Here is a 15,684-nt window from a genome sequence, read left to right as displayed (position 1 = left end):
ATTGCAGAGGCTACTTACTGCAATATAATTTTGATATATTAGGCATGCACTTCTTTCTGATACTTAAATTGATCTGGTTTGAATGTCACCCTGAAACTTTGTAAAGTTCTACTTTATGATGTACAAAGGAAGATACAATATGGAATAATGCTCACACTCGAAAACTTAGACTAGACTACAGGGTTCAACTTTTCATAAAAACAAGTAACAGGAAATGGTGATTCCTTGCATATATAGCTTTAACACAAGTTAAAGCTATGTTATTAATGTAATGAGAGACATTATACATCTATGACTCCAAATTGATGTTGTATATTTGGGGATGCGTTCTGATCATAAGACATTACTGTTGACAAGGTATGAGAATTTATCGGTTTTGGGCAATTCTTCTTTCCTGAATACTTGTAAGAGTAATTCTTGCCTGAATATGTAGAGGTTGGGTGTGACGCCAAGTCTTGCATTGTGCTGTTACTGGGATTTCTTCCAAGTTTTGGTGACTGAGGACGTTTAACTGGGGTCTGCACCAAACTAAACCATATGAACCACCGCCAAGAGAGTAGAGCATGGACAAAACCTAATCTATTCAAAATATGGATCCAGAAGGTACTTTTGGGGGAAAAAATGAGCATTAGACAGTTCATTGTTTAGACTTAAGACTATAAGAAATGAAAAATCCCGTAAGTTGATATAGTTAAAATCATCATGGCCATATATCATGACATGTTTTGACAATGGGAACAAAGTATTCTTTTAGGATTATCTGAATCGGTGATACAAGAAGTTATGGTAGTACCTTTTTTGTGTGACTTCTTGCTGTTTCTCTTTCCTTGTAAAACTTAGGCAGGGGACGAGCTCTGAAACAAAAGCTTTGTCGAAGTTTCCTGAGCTCCATTTCAGCTTTCTCCTGTGAGCAAAAGGGTATCCGTTCATATCAGGTTAATTTACTTATTGCTTGCAGTTGAAGAAGTCATGCCAAGGCATTAAAGAGTTAAGTTGTTGTAGAGACAATAAAGAAAGAAAAATTGGACAAGCCAATAAGGAAGCTCAGGAAGAACCTTTATTTTTGTTTGTAGCTGAACTTTCTGTACCTCTTTTGCATTGAATTTCTCCTCAAGCTTCTGAAGCAAATTTACAGGGGTAAGATGGGATTGGACTTAAGAAACACAAGGAGATAATCCTGATCTCGAAGATGCCAATACGTATAAAAAAAATGCCTTACTTGTTTCCTTCTTGCAGCTCTTTCTTCTGTCCTCAGTAGAAAAGGAGTCGATAAAGAGGGCGATTGTAGTTTGTTACGGCAGGCTGTTAAAGACTTGGAACAACTGCAGAACAGTACTAAGGTAAGAGAGATCCAGTGGCACAACAAACTGACAGAGTTCTATAATCTGCATAGTGCAACTTGGATTCATGCCAATATAGGGCATACCTGGTGTATGATTGATTTATGAACCATTTCTTATTTTCGGTTGACAAACATTTGACTATGCAGTTTTGATTTCAATTTGCTTACTGTCTGATTATAGAACTATATTCTAGTAGAATCAACTTCTTCTCAACCCAAACTTCTACTATAAAGAGCATCTCAAATATTCCTGCTATGTTAGCTTTCATCCACTTAGATCATAATGGTAAATTGCATCTACGATGGCTAGAATGTCCTAATTAGCAGATTTACATGTTAACTCAATGCCCTTCTACCAAGTTGTTGTTGCCTTTTTACATGTAGCCATCTACTGTATGTAAACGTAAAATCCGAAGTTATTTTTTTGAAGATACTTACACAGATGACAATATATTCCATTTAGGACCGGTTGTTTGACTTCCTGAGGCTGATGGATGAATTGGTGTTTCCATCCTGTAAATTTGAAATAAAAGCGAACCAAGTTAATGGTTGTTTCTGTTTTCCGCTATGAAAAAACATGCAATATTTTTGCAGTTGGAAAGCTTGATATGTCTTTTTACTATGATATAATAATACCTTCTATTTTCAGAAGATGGGGTTGTCATGGGATGTTTGGCTGCACCATCTGAAGTTTCCTGCAGGTGAAAGAGAGACAAATTTTAGCAAGTCCAGCATAATATTTACGAGTTTATGTTTGGCGCAATAAAAGATTATTAGGTAATTACAAGTAAGTCTCTTTCATAAGCATTAATCAGATAAAAAGATAACTTACTTGCTATAACAAGTTAAACTTAAGTGATAATATGAGTAATACCTTAGATAAAGTTATTAGGAGGATTAGCATTTAGCAAATGAGAGATAAATAAGCAGAGGAAAGTAAGTACCACAGGAGTCTTTAGAGGAGTTATACACTTCTTCGCGGCATTGGGAGCGATCTTTGAACTTTCCTTCTTGAATGTGGGAGGGAGAGGAGGAGGCACCTTATCTGTCTCTTTGGAAGGAGTAAAATTCATCAATCTGCTCAAAGATTTCGAGGTTGATTTCTTTTCATTTGCGAACGCTGATGTGGGATTCTTTGTGATTGGAGTGAAATTGTTTTCTTTATTGACAAGACGAGAAATGTTATGCCTAGCTGGCGAAGGTGGAATTTTAGACTTTATAGAGTGAACTGATGATTTGAATGAAGAAAAAGCTGTTTTTTTCTTGCTCGTTGCAGATGTAACATCTTCGTCTTGCTCAGAGCTGGAACTCTGCTGGATCGATGAAAAAAATCAGTCTCCATACACTAGCATATTAATCTAGATCAATCGATCAGTTAATCAAACCATCAATTAATCAACTTCTCAATCTACTCTATATCTAATCCTCTCTACTAGAATCCATTTCATTCAGGTTAGACTCACACATACAAGTTACTATTAACCAGACTAAAAAATTCTTGACACAATTTAATATATGAGTGTAACTGTTGGGCAATGCCATCATCTTGCCTATGACGAAGTCAAGTGATGGGCTGCTATGGCAAGGGTCAGAGTCATGATCGAACATGATGTTTGCTTAATGAGTTCGGTTAAGAACTAAAGTTGCACGTCATTTCTTTCAGCTATAACGTTTGGCAAGATGGTGATCATTTGATCCTAGCAGTAGCAATAACATAGTATAACCTAGAATAGCAATTCAAGTAAAAACCATAGGAGTGAGTAGAACATATTTACCTTCAGCAAAGGTTTTTCTGTATGAGATGTTTCACTGAGCTCTGATCCTGAAAATGTTTCTTGGGGTTGTTTCAATGAAGATACATGTGCTAAAGGAGCGGCATTTTCTTTCTCCTTCACATCAGCAACTCCTTCCATGGAACTATTGACATTGGGATCCACAGCTAGAGTATCTTGTTGGGAATTTTCTTGCTCAAGCAAAGCTGCAGCCTTTTGGGCAGCAATTTTCTTGTAATGAGCTTCAAAGAAAGCTTTTTTCTGAGCAACAGAACCTGGTTGAGCATACCTCTCTGCTTCCTCAACATAACGCTTGTGAGGGAATGTAGACCATTTATCCCATGCCAATGACTCCGTCGTAAATCTCCCAAAAGAAATAGACTCCCCTAGAGCATGCATGTGGTTGCCCTGAATTTACAAGAAGAAAAAATAATTAACATAGTTCAGGATTCAGGGTTCGTGTGTTTACTTGTTTATATTTTGAATTGTCATGAAAATTCTGGCTCAGGAGTCCGGCCACCAAATAGGAGACTAAAGAAAAACAAAGTAATAGTACCTGTTTAGCTTCATTGGGTGGTAATGCAGAAGCATAAGAGAAGGCATGCATAAGACAAGCTGAATCTCCCATTACAGGACAAACAACAAAACAACCTGAAACAGTACTAGAATGTTACTAGAAAAAATTACTAGGATTATTGTTCTGTTGTTGTTGTTGTTTTTCTCCCTTAATAATTATAGCATGTAATTTTTTTCTCACACACACTTTTTATGGATCTCTGAGCGTTTAAATTTGAAATTCAAATGGAAAAAAGTGTAAAAGAGGAACGTTGTTTAAAGGTGTGGGCCCCCTGCTTGCTGAGGCAAAAAGGAAAAAAGTGAATTCTGCTTGCTTGACCAAGACAGAAAGTTGAGGTCTTTTTCAGTAGAAGGTGGGGCCTTATCGTTCATACTTCAAAGTTTAGATTGGTTGGGACAATTTCAAGTGGCAGATGATTTTCGTATTATGTTGCTCACGTTCATGAATGCTACATTGTAACAAAATGTATATATTATTGTTTCGTTTGGTGGATTATATTACGAGTAACAAGACATTTTATGTGAGTGTTTAGTAGATTTGTAATCATCATATTAAAGGAGTGCGCTTCTATGTGAAGCTCATATTTCACAGCAAGCAGAAGAAAACGTAAGGTTATGCCTTTTTGTTTCTCAAATGTCATGTGATTAGCAACAACAAATGCAACTGGCTGAACCACCAGTTGTTACAATGTCATATTTTCAAGTGAAAAACAGTAGCAACAGCATAGCATAGGAAAGCATCTGAAATTTACCAAAAGTGAAAGAGCCATATCAAATGGCTGGACCCAAACAAATGCTATTATTAGCAACTACTATAGTTCAATTGCTATTTTTTCACATGCTAGCAACATTCTAATTTGTACTTTCAAAATTCTAGACAGTGCAGTGACTGATCAGCTATATGTTGGTCGATGTGCAGAATCATTAGAAATAGTTTCAAGAATTTCTGTTTGCAAATAATAATAATAAAGGAAGAAAGCATATGCCAAGCTGTATTACTTCGCATTGAATCAAGAAATAAGCTGTTAAAATTGCTGGATATGGAGGATTCATAGAGGATTTCTGTTCAATAAGTAAAAAAGAGGCAATGATATGAGAATACAAGTCACCAAATTTGTTCTCAGATCTTCTTTATTTCCCTTTCTTGTTTCTCAATGATCGATTTCAGAAGTTATAGTACAATTTTGAAACAAAATTAATGACCCATGAGAAATTAGTATCTTCCTTGCCATATTCATTGTTTTTGTCTATCGTCTCATCAATCTTGTCGTCGTAACATCTACACGCCTCATATTGAACAAGGCATCACAAAACCATGTCCATTTGTATCTCGTGATGTTTCAACAGTTCAGAGTTGCTTAACCTGCACATTTGCATCTCATACATCAGACTGTGCAGTAGTTCTCTTTTCCTTGTAATCCTTGCCTCATCTTTTTCAGTCCTTTATTGCCTCATTGCAACAACTACAGTAACAGAAACTAAACAGAGATTGAAAAGTTGCAAAACTTCATGCAATGGAATGGATATTTTAACAATCCAACGGGGAATGCAGTTGGAAACACTGTATGTCATATGCAAGTTCCATTGAATCCTTTGTTTCAACTGGAATTCTACTTTTGGGTGTTGTAGCTTCACTGGATACATCAAATCCACATTGTTTATAACATGCCACAAATTTAACTGCCCTTACAGCACTGATCAGTTTAGAGGCAGGTCACTGTCCTGCCACTTTGTGCATGTGCGAAGATTGTCTCCCAACCATAAGTACTGTAAATCATCCAGTTACAGTTAGTATATTCCTGGTGTGTTTAATAATCCCTGTTCTTCTGGGAGGATCCCTGATTAGTCCATGTTTCTTTAGAGTTTTCTTGCTCCCTAGATGGTAGAGGTAGTCCCACAAAAAATGCCAGTCTTATGCAAGTCATCGAACAATAACCTAGAATGAAACCAAATGGATGAAATGACCAAAAAAGCAAATGAGACTCCATCCTGAAGACACAAGTGCTTTTATAACCTCACCCCATAATTCCAATAGGTTCAGCAGATATGATTCCCACGTGTCGCCTCCCAAATATGACCTGATCCACAAGCACCAAAGAAGTGGAGAAATTCGAGTATTATAAGAACTCTTCAAAGACTAGATAAAGCTATATATAATAGTTTATCCTTGGTAACTGATTGAATGATAGCTCGCATTGCTTCATTTGAGAGCTATTATACAAATAGTCCAGTAATATTAGAACAGGATGATGAATTTTCTATTATGAAACAGCAGAAGTACTAATAAATAATCTAGGCATGGTGAAAACTAAATATTCATCTTAGTTACCTTCTCGCCACCAACTAATCTGATCGTACTATCAACAGCTGGGCTACATATTTTCAAATACTCAGCTGACAAAATGTACACATCACTATTTTCAAACTCCACCTCTACCTGGAGAATATTCACCAGAGTAGACGACATGTCAGCCCAAGTTCTACAATAACAGAAGCACATAGTAAGCAAGCTTCCGTATTCTAAGAGTTGAAGTGAAATGCATAGAACACCTACCATTAAGAGACTAAATTAGAGTAGATATTGGAGAATTTATCAAAAAAGCAGTATAATAGCTTCGATGTTTTAAATAACAGGCAAACCGGTATCAGCATTGTGTACTTAAACTGACATCTTTGGTCCATTTAATATGGTTAATGATTTATTTTTTTTGATAAAGGGTTTATGAATTTTCTTGATTATAATAGCATTCTTTCTATAGCAACACAATTACATAAAAAGGAAATTATTTTTGAAAAGCTCCAATCAGTTCAGAGAGTTGCCTAGTTATCAATTTTAAACCAAAAAAGTGTCTGGTAATTCAGGTTATACTTGAAACAGGCAAGATTAGAAGAAAATATAATTTTCAGTAATTACACAACGATGGCCTGAAGGTTCACATGCCTCAAACATAAGCATATAATGCTAATAAGAGTGAAAGTTAAGCGACTTACTAAATTCATATGAAAAAAATTGAAGTGGTGATTTACTGTGGGGTACATTTGTAAGCAATCAGCCCAATTTTTTTCTCGAGTCTTTAGAGAGTTAAACAACTTACTCCTTAATTTGAAATCCAAAGCCCAACATTAGTTTTCCAATGTCCATATTTTACTTTCCAAAGTAATCTAAATTCCTCATACAAGCATAATCACCATAAGCTTTTGTGTTAATCATCCAACGAAAAAAAGAAGAAAGCAAAGTTACTTTCTCGAGAAGAAGTATCATCAGTGTTCTATTTTAATATAATATCTATTGATTTTTCTGTAGCAATTGCACACGTCTAAGACATTGCAGTAATTCTCACTGCTCACAGATTTACTAGATTGGCAGAAAGCAGATATATAGAAGTTAATACTACTGTTATTAAACACCCAGTAACTATTTTTTGGGTAAATTATTTTCAAGTGGAAGCTTTACAGTAAGTTTCGGTTAACCAAGTTATGAGTTGGCATAAACTTTAAACTAAAAGCAGGTCTCAAATGATTTTATTACAAAATATTAGGTATGATACTTTCAGTATGCACACTTGTATGAATTATTTTTCTTAAGGGAATATCATTTACTATTTGATTGTCCAGGTATGAGCTGATAACTCCAGCTAATATAGTTCTTGACAGTACACCAATTCATTCATTGGTCTTTGAGGCTACAGAATCAGCTCTCAAACTGCTATGAAGTCCATTTCCAGCAGTTTTTATCTTTGAAAGGAAATTACTGCTCTAATTAGACAAATACTAGTTAACTCCATCAAAATGATGCTGAGGAAAAGATAAGAACTTGAAGTTTTCTACACCATAAGCAAAGCTTAAAGTTAAAGGATCCCAACAATTCTACATTTTGGGTACTCAAAACTCCAAGAAAAGACATGGATAAACTTTGCAAACAATAAAAGGGCATTCCGGAGCACTAAGCTTCTGCTACTGGTCAGACGGAGGCAACTTGACCAGTTAAGCCAAGGCTCCCCTTCCAATAAACTCAGCAAATCCACAGAAATTTAATCTTGGTATTCATATATAAAGTTTTATCTTTTTTCTCTGAGTTCATTTGATTTCAATAGTAGAAAGAATAAAAGGAACATATAGGAGGAGAAAATCAATAGAAAGACACGTACAAACTTAGGAGAGTGAAGAGCAAATCTGGTGAGTGTGGGCAATTTGCAGCAGTCCGTAAGCTTCGTATAGCTCCCCTTTTTAAAAAAAAAGGTAATTTGCCTACAACCACTTGCACAATAGAATATCATTTGTATTGACTATACTTCAAAACAACAATCAAACATCCCCAGCAAGTCAATGATACATATATTATCTACTTTTTGTCAATGAAAAATGAAGAATTTCCATAACAAACAGAGTCAAATGATAATGGGAAAAGCCTCTGTTGGGACATGTGTTCAAAAGGGAAATCCTCTGTACAATTGTTTCTTGGAGGATTCTGCCAACCTTCTAACACGTTTAACTCCTGTATAGTACTCCATCAATTCATGAGCCACATCTTCTGGATGGCAATTTACAAAGGCCTTGATGAACCGCTTTTCTGTCATTCTCATTGCTCTTAACAATGAAGGACCTTTCACACGAGGAACCAGACCCATATCATCTAGCTTTGCCCCTAATAAATACCTTGGCTTTATGGCAGTCTCCAAATTCAGGAACAGCAAACACGGGTTATCTTGAACCAAATTTGCAGAAAGCTTCATTGTACCCAATATATAAGTCATGTTTCTCTGAACCTTATCAACAGACAATGTTAACAAAAATGGAGACCTTCCAAAAAGCCTAAAGACTTCATCTTCAGTAAACCCATGTTTCTCCAAATTAGCCACCTTCTGACGGATAGTCTCGGACCGCGAAATAGCAAACAACGCAACCACATGTTTATACATTGTAGTACCCTTTTCCACACCGGTTCTTCGAATATAATCCATCTTCTCATCATCCAAAGAGGTTCTTGGTATCAGAGTTGGTCGAGCTAAAAGCATGGAAACTAACTCACTTCTGCTAAGACCCAATTGTTCATAAAATGCAACAATTGGTTTAATCTGTTTATGGAAGTCATAAGTAAGCAAAGACGGATTTCGAACAATGGCCTTAAGAAGAATTTCTTTAGTACCAAACAAAGTCTGGAAAAACTCAAGGCGTTCTTCCAAGCAACGATTAATCCGACAATCAAGGAAACGAGGACGGCAATTAATAATCCTGGTGAGATCAGAGGATGGTAAACCTAACTCACTCAGTATTTTGAGCTTTGAGTCAAGGAGTTTGAGTTCCATTCTTTGCAAAGACGGGCGTCGCTGAAAAATCTTGGAAATGTCATCGTCAGTGCAACCCCATTGCTTAAACAAATCTGCTGAGTCTTTGGGAGTACTACTGAGTTCTTCTTCAGTTTGGTCTTCTGGAGATTTTTCAGGAGACGGCAAGACAGCAGCTACAGTGAGGAATCTGAATGTGTTAGGGTTTAAGGGATTTAGGGTTTTAGAATTGAAAAACAAGAAACGGAATTGGGTAAAAACATTGAACTTAGCTGCTTTCATTATTAGGGCAAAACAGAGCAAAAATGAAATCTGTAAGATTTTTGGTCAGAATGGAGGAGACGATGTACGTTCTGTATGAATTGGGCCGGGTACCCGATATAGTTGTTTTGGACAAAGTGCACAAACAGCCTATTTCAAGCCCCTATTTCAGACATAGCCAAAAGTTCCTATATTATTGCAAGTTTAACCGCTTCAAATAAACTTCTGTTGGGCCGAGTCTGAAGTTCAGACATAGGCAGGTGTGTTTACAACATCAACGTATCTAGTGAAATCCACAAAGGGTATGTGGAGGATAGAATATACACGACCCTTACCACTACCTCGTGGAGATAGAGAGGTTATTTTTGAAAGATTCTCGGCTCGAGTACAACAAATCCAAACAATGTAGAAACATAGTAACTACACAGTGAAAAACAAAGTAGTAGGATAATCGAAACACAACAACCAACTGACAATGTGAGATGTCTAAAGTAAGAACTACAATAATACGACTAGTACAAAGTAAAGCAGTGCAGAACATATATGCAAGGTGTGAATCACCTAAACACATGAACAAGTGCTATTAGGTACCAAAAGGCTAGTAATAAGACAACTCTTAACTGCCTGCTAACTTTCTACCCTTATCCACGACCAAGGCCATGTTTAAGATGTGTCATATCATATCATATCTAATCACCTCTACTCAATACTTCTTTGGATATGTAGGTGTGTTTACTTTTCAATACTAGCATGTATTTATTAAGCTTCTCATTTTTCCTAGGGAGGTAATTGAATGTGTTGAAAACATGTTGGATCATTTTGTTCATAGGATGAAAACTCTCTCATATGAGAGTGAAAAAGAAAAAAATGACTCATAAGTTAGCAAGATATTTAATTGTGAGTTTACTCTTATTGTGATCTCACATGTTATTTTGCTCAAGTAGTACTCTTTTACAGTTCTCCAAGAAAAATCAGTTCTTTCGCGGAAAGTTTTGTAAACACTTTAGCTGGATTGTTCTAAGTTTTGGATTATCAATATGTATTTTATATTCCTAATTCTATCCTTTATCTTTGTTTCTTTTATCCTTTAGTGAATATTGGCATGCAGAATGTTTTGTTCTTTAGGTGGGATTATACTGGATGTATATGTTGTTGTTGTAAAATGTTTTGTTCTTTTTAGGTGGTTAGGATCTGATTTCATTTGTGCATAATGTAGTCAGATAATTGTGTTTCATTAAGATGGAACAGGCCGGCTAATATGTCCAATGTTCCTGCTGCAATGATGAGAGGTTATTCCACCTGGAACAAAAGGATCAAACCTTCCCCACCCCAAATTTACAGGTTGTACTTTTTCCGTTAGTCCACAAGAATCAGACACCCATATCCCGGGACCATACAAGCCTGTTTCATGAAATGCACCATAACCAAAAGAATTCCCAAGATCTTTGGCGAACTCTCTGTGCATACAAAGTTCATTGTTCGTGGATGAATCTAATTTTAAAAGTTGAAAAAGAGAGAGGATATTTTACATTATTTCTTATGTATTGTCTTGCATATCACAGGTCCACTATAATTCTCGACGTTAATCCATTGTCGCAGCTAATGTCATTTGGGTTTTACTTATTAACACTCATTACCATAAGATGAGTAAAAAATTCTGCACCAGCTTAGAGTTTTTATTCACTTTTGACTCTGAAGTCACTTGAGGCCACCTGTAATATCATAGGTACTGAAGCGAAATGAATAAGCAGCCAGAAGGGGTAGTTTCTAGTAGGGAAGTTTAACTTATTGAAATTATTGGTCTCTGTAAAATATTTTTATGTCCCATGTCCTCCAACACAAATGTTGTTAATGGCTGTTGATGACATGGCCCTCGAATTCGCTCTAGCTAGAGCAAGAGCATTCCTCTACTGCTCATCAGAGCGCCATGTCCTAAATGTGTCCTCGTGAGTACTCCTCTCTCTGCAGTTGCAATGCCCAGGCAGCATCCTCATCCTGGCTTGGTGGTAATTCTATACTTGTCCTTAAACTAATGTCTCCGTTTCTTGCTGGATTTTGATGCTGACCTTCTTTACTATTTAAATCTCCAGCTTCTTGTCTTGATTCTACTTCTTTTGGAAATAGTAGTTGAATTGTATTCCAAAGGACTGTGTTCACAGTGCAAGATCTTCCATTGCTGCAAAAATCATTTGTTACGATCACACATCAATTCTAAAAAGTTCTGAAATTTCGCAAACCTACAACAACATACTCAATGTGATCGCACAAGAAGGTTTTGGGGAGGGTAAGATGTATGCAAACCTTACCCTACCTTTTTCTGGGTAGAGAGGTTGTTTCGGATAGACCCTCAAAGTTTGGCAAACCTCACATAAATAATTAGAGGTGTCATCTCTCTGTACATGTAACCTTTTAACTTATAAGGCAAATCATTATTTTCTTATCAAATAAAATCTACCCCTCCAGCTTTATAAAAGTATTCAGAAATGCTAATATTATACTCACTCTATTTCAATTTATTTGTCTGGTTTTGACTTGACACGGAATTTAAGAAGGTAAAGAAGATTTTGAATCTTATAGTCATAACAAAAGGTCCGTAGAATATACCAAAATGTCCTTTAATATTGTAGTCTTAAACATTCACATAGAAAATTAAAATTAAAGAGTTCCCAAAAAAAGAAAGAGGACATTCGTTTTGAAATGGACTAAAAGGGAAAGTAATACAAACAAATTGAAACGGAGGGAGTACCTGATAAGCTGTCTGCACTTGGGGCATCGCGTCCCACATATGTCTGCAGCAGATTGCAAACACTTTCTACAGAAACTATTATAGACAAATAAATCAGAACATATAATTGGAAATTTCTTCTGAGTATTGTTGTATGAATCTGAGTTGATGTGAATGCCAATACCTGTGTCCACAAGGAGTGGTACTCGGTTCAAAACATATCTCCAAACAGATCTGCAAATACAATTGAACAACTCGAAGATGAAGCTGGAAATGTCAATAAAAAGGCATCAGGATCCAAGACTGGACACAAACTCTTACGCACAAGAAAGTTCTTCACGAAGTGGATCCATGCACAGAATGGCTGAACCAGAAGAGGAAACACAGGAGTCCTGTTCTTCTGATGCTTCAACTCCTTCTACAGTGAATCTTTGCTCTTTCTTTTCAGTTTCTGCTCAAAAGTGAAATGAAATTATTTTATTACTTACAGCTTTGTAAACATGTTGAGATTAAGATTCTCATTGGATTTTGGCCCTGGCTTCTATTACAGAACCTTAAATGAAACTTTAGTATTAGAGAACCTTAAAAGTTTGTCTCAAATGGTTGAGGCCCAGAATGGAACAGTTCCAAAATTGAACAAAATGAATATTAAGAATTCATACAAAAGCCTCGCCCTATCAATATAGTCCCAGTTATCCCAGCAAGCCACCAACTAATTTGGGGAAACAAAGTAGTACTCCAATGTCTCAAGTATGTGACAGGCTTTCTTTTTTAATCTTTCTAAAAGGAATGCCCTCTTTTTACTTTTAATGAAATAATTTATAGTCACACGAATAGTCAAGCAGTGTTTAACACCATAAATTTCAGAGGGCTCTTTTTTCTTAAATTTTATGTCAAATCAAAAGGTGTCGTGTAAATTGGGATGGAGTGAAGTAGTAGACTACTGGTTGTAACCATCATGGGTTGTGGTGTACTGATGGGAGTGTTTCACCCTTAACCAGAGATGTATGGAGAAAATCCTGGAGCGCCACCCCCGAATGGGCCTTGCAGAGCGCAATCCGAATCTAGTCGGAGCTCCAATGGAGGTTCCGAACACCAACTGGAAAACCAAAAAAAAATAAACTACTGGTTGTACATACTGGCAAATCATAACACCAAAGAATTCAGATTTGACAAAAGATAAAGAGAACCTGTTTTTGCAGTGTCATCATCATCAAGATCAATAACAGCAAGGCCAACGGAAGCAGGGCTCGTCTTCTGAGCCCTTCGTTTCCTATAAAGATCAAAACTTTGAGAATTTCCAATTACCCTCATAAAAGAATTGCGGAGAATTTAATCAGATCAAGTTCAATTCTACAGCAAAATTACCTTCTGGAATTCGTAGGTGGAGTCACAAAATGCTGCAAACCAGTAAGTTTCTTTTGTTTATGCTGTCGATCAGGAGTTTCTTCCACACCAAAACTAGCTATCAGAAGTGCCTCTTCGTCCCAACCCGCCATTGCAGCCATTGATTTGAATCTTGGGCTGAACAACTCCTCGCGTTTTTCTCCATTAACAGGACTCTTCTTCAACTCTTCATTCACCATTCTGTATTGAGATTCCCCTGTTTCTTTGAGGAACCTAACTTTGATTGCTCAGATTTGTAAGTAAATTTTTATTTCAAATGAATTTATTTTGAAGTGTATTTACAAAGCCAAATGTTTAGTGTGTTGGAGAAGCTTTTTCTTACTAGGAAAGTTGGCAACTGAAAGAGAAGTATTGGCATTTTGAAAGTCCTTTGTGAGGACAACTTCTTTTGGTTAGTTTCATCTTTCTTTAAATAGCTTTCAATTCCATCTTTCAAATGCAATGAATAACAGCAAAAAAATAATACTCTCCTTTTACTCTCTTTTTTTTTTTCTGGCCTCTCGGCCCCTCTCTCTCTTTTAAACTTCGGTTAATTACAAAATTTGACTTTGTTCTTTTTTATTTCGCCACTAATAACTTGCTTGTTGATACTCCCTTTTTTCTAATAACTTGTTCATTTTTTCTTTTTTGGTTGTCTCTAATTACTTGTCTATTTTGACAAATCAGAAAAGGACAAAAAAAAATTTTATCACTTGTCTATTAATACTCCCTCCGTCTAATTATAGTTATTCACTATACTGTTTTGGGATGTCCAATAATATTTGAGGACTTTATGAAATCAATGGATAATTTTATAGTTAGTTTCTAATTTACTCTTATCATTAATTATAGTTTTTTCTTTATTAGATTTTTCTAGACATTGTATTTATTATATTTCAAAGGGTGATATAGTAAAAATGCTCTTCTATTTATAGTTTTTTAAGAAGTGTGCAAAGTCAAAAGTGGACAATTATTGTTGGATATGAGTTGTATATATTGTTCTTCAACCATTGTGGATAGTAGAAAATCTATTTTCTTTTTGTGAGAATAGGGAGGCACAAAAAATCTATCTTCTAATTCTTCTGTCTATACTTAGGGTGTGTTTGGTATGAAGGAAAACATTTTTCGGAAAATGTTTTCCAATTNTTAGGTGTGTCTCTGGGATTTCGGGTATAGGCTGGGGGGTACTTATGCATTTTCCCTTCTTTAAATAGCTTTCAATTCCATCTTTCAAATGCAATGACTAACAGCAAAAAAATAATACTCTCCTTTTACTCTTTTTTTTTTCTGGCCTCTCGGCCCCTCTCTCTCGTTTAAACTTCGGTTGATTACAAAATTTGACTTTGTTCTTTTTTATTTCGCCACTAATAACTTGCTTGTGGATACTCTCTTTTTATGAAATCAATGGATAATTTTATAATTAGTTTCTAATTTACTCTTATCATTAATTATAATTTTTTCTTTATTACATTTTTTTAGACATTGTATTTATTATACTCCATTTGTCCCTAATTACTTGTCCATTTTTTAATTGACACACACATTAAGAAAACAATGATTGACATAGTGAGTTTACCATTTTACCCATATTAATTATGAAGTAGATGAATTAAAAACTTAAGATTTTTATTAAGTTCTATCATTTCAAAGTAATTAATTGAGGGTATAATAGGTAAAAAGAATTTGTCATTTCTTGATTTGTCAAAATGAACAAGTAATTAAGGACAACTAAAAAATGAAAAGTGGACAAGTAATTAGGGACAGAGGGAGTATTTCAAAGGGTGATATAGTAAAAATACTTTTATATTTATAGTTTCTTAAGAAGTGTGCAAAATCAAAAGTGGACAACTATTGTTGGATAGGAGTAGTATATATTGTTCTTCAACCATTGTGGATAGTAGAAAATATATTTTCTTTTTGTGAGAATAGGGAGGCACAAAAAATCTATCTTCTAATTCTTCCGTCTATACTTAGTTATGATGGGTTTTCTTTTTAATCTTTGTTACATTTTGGCTTCTAGTTTTACACTAGAAGAGCTTGTTGAATCTTGAGAATCTTTAAGAACAATGTTTAACACGTCTAATGAAGTATTTTTCGTAAGATTTTCGTCAGTTTTAGTCTTGCCGTATTTAATACATGTGACGTTAGATTATATAAAAAGTAAATGAGTTTAGTCCTCAATACATGCAAATTATGACCTCCCTAACTAACTCGTAAGCTATCCAAACTAGAGTTCTGAAAGGCTTGAGTAGTTATGTCGTGTCATGAAGTCATTTTCATGTTCAATTTTAGAAATTCAATACTTGCATAATCACGAACCAATCGTGTTATATGACA

General features: G+C 35.5%; 2 protein-coding genes and 1 pseudogene across 3 annotated transcripts; all 3 read right to left on the bottom strand.

The window, feature by feature from the left end:
* Window positions 1-235: 235 nt before the first annotated feature.
* LOC125848191 (protein WVD2-like 7) lies at window positions 236-3,835 on the bottom strand. Of its 2 annotated transcripts, none has more exons than XM_049528012.1 (9): window positions 3,671-3,835; window positions 3,118-3,522; window positions 2,287-2,655; window positions 1,979-2,037; window positions 1,781-1,855; window positions 1,220-1,322; window positions 1,056-1,118; window positions 794-904; window positions 236-518 (listed from the first exon to the last, which is right to left on the bottom strand). In XM_049528012.1, exons 1-9 carry the CDS (start codon window positions 3,740-3,742, stop codon window positions 282-284), a joined length of 1,494 nt encoding a protein of 497 aa, XP_049383969.1. In that variant the 5' UTR covers window positions 3,743-3,835; the 3' UTR covers window positions 236-281. The 2 variants fall into 2 exon arrangements, with proteins under 2 accessions (XP_049383969.1, XP_049383970.1); XM_049528013.1 differs by having other exon boundaries at window positions 2,287-2,652.
* A 781-nt stretch (window positions 3,836-4,616) lies between these two features.
* On the bottom strand, window positions 4,617-7,967 carry LOC125849120 (uncharacterized; annotated as a pseudogene).
* A 92-nt stretch (window positions 7,968-8,059) lies between these two features.
* On the bottom strand, window positions 8,060-9,305 carry LOC125849119 (uncharacterized). Its single transcript, XM_049529138.1, has one exon. The coding sequence runs from the start codon at window positions 9,255-9,257 to the stop codon at window positions 8,118-8,120; it is 1,140 nt and encodes a 379-aa protein (XP_049385095.1). The 5' UTR covers window positions 9,258-9,305; the 3' UTR covers window positions 8,060-8,117.
* Window positions 9,306-15,684: the final 6,379 nt, after the last annotated feature.

This window comes from Solanum stenotomum, chromosome 12 (assembly GCF_019186545.1).
Source record: "Solanum stenotomum isolate F172 chromosome 12, ASM1918654v1, whole genome shotgun sequence".
Classification (NCBI taxonomy): Eukaryota; Viridiplantae; Streptophyta; class Magnoliopsida; order Solanales; family Solanaceae; genus Solanum; species Solanum stenotomum.
Note: the sequence above shows the minus strand (reverse complement) of the source record. Positions and strands in the feature narration are given on the sequence as shown.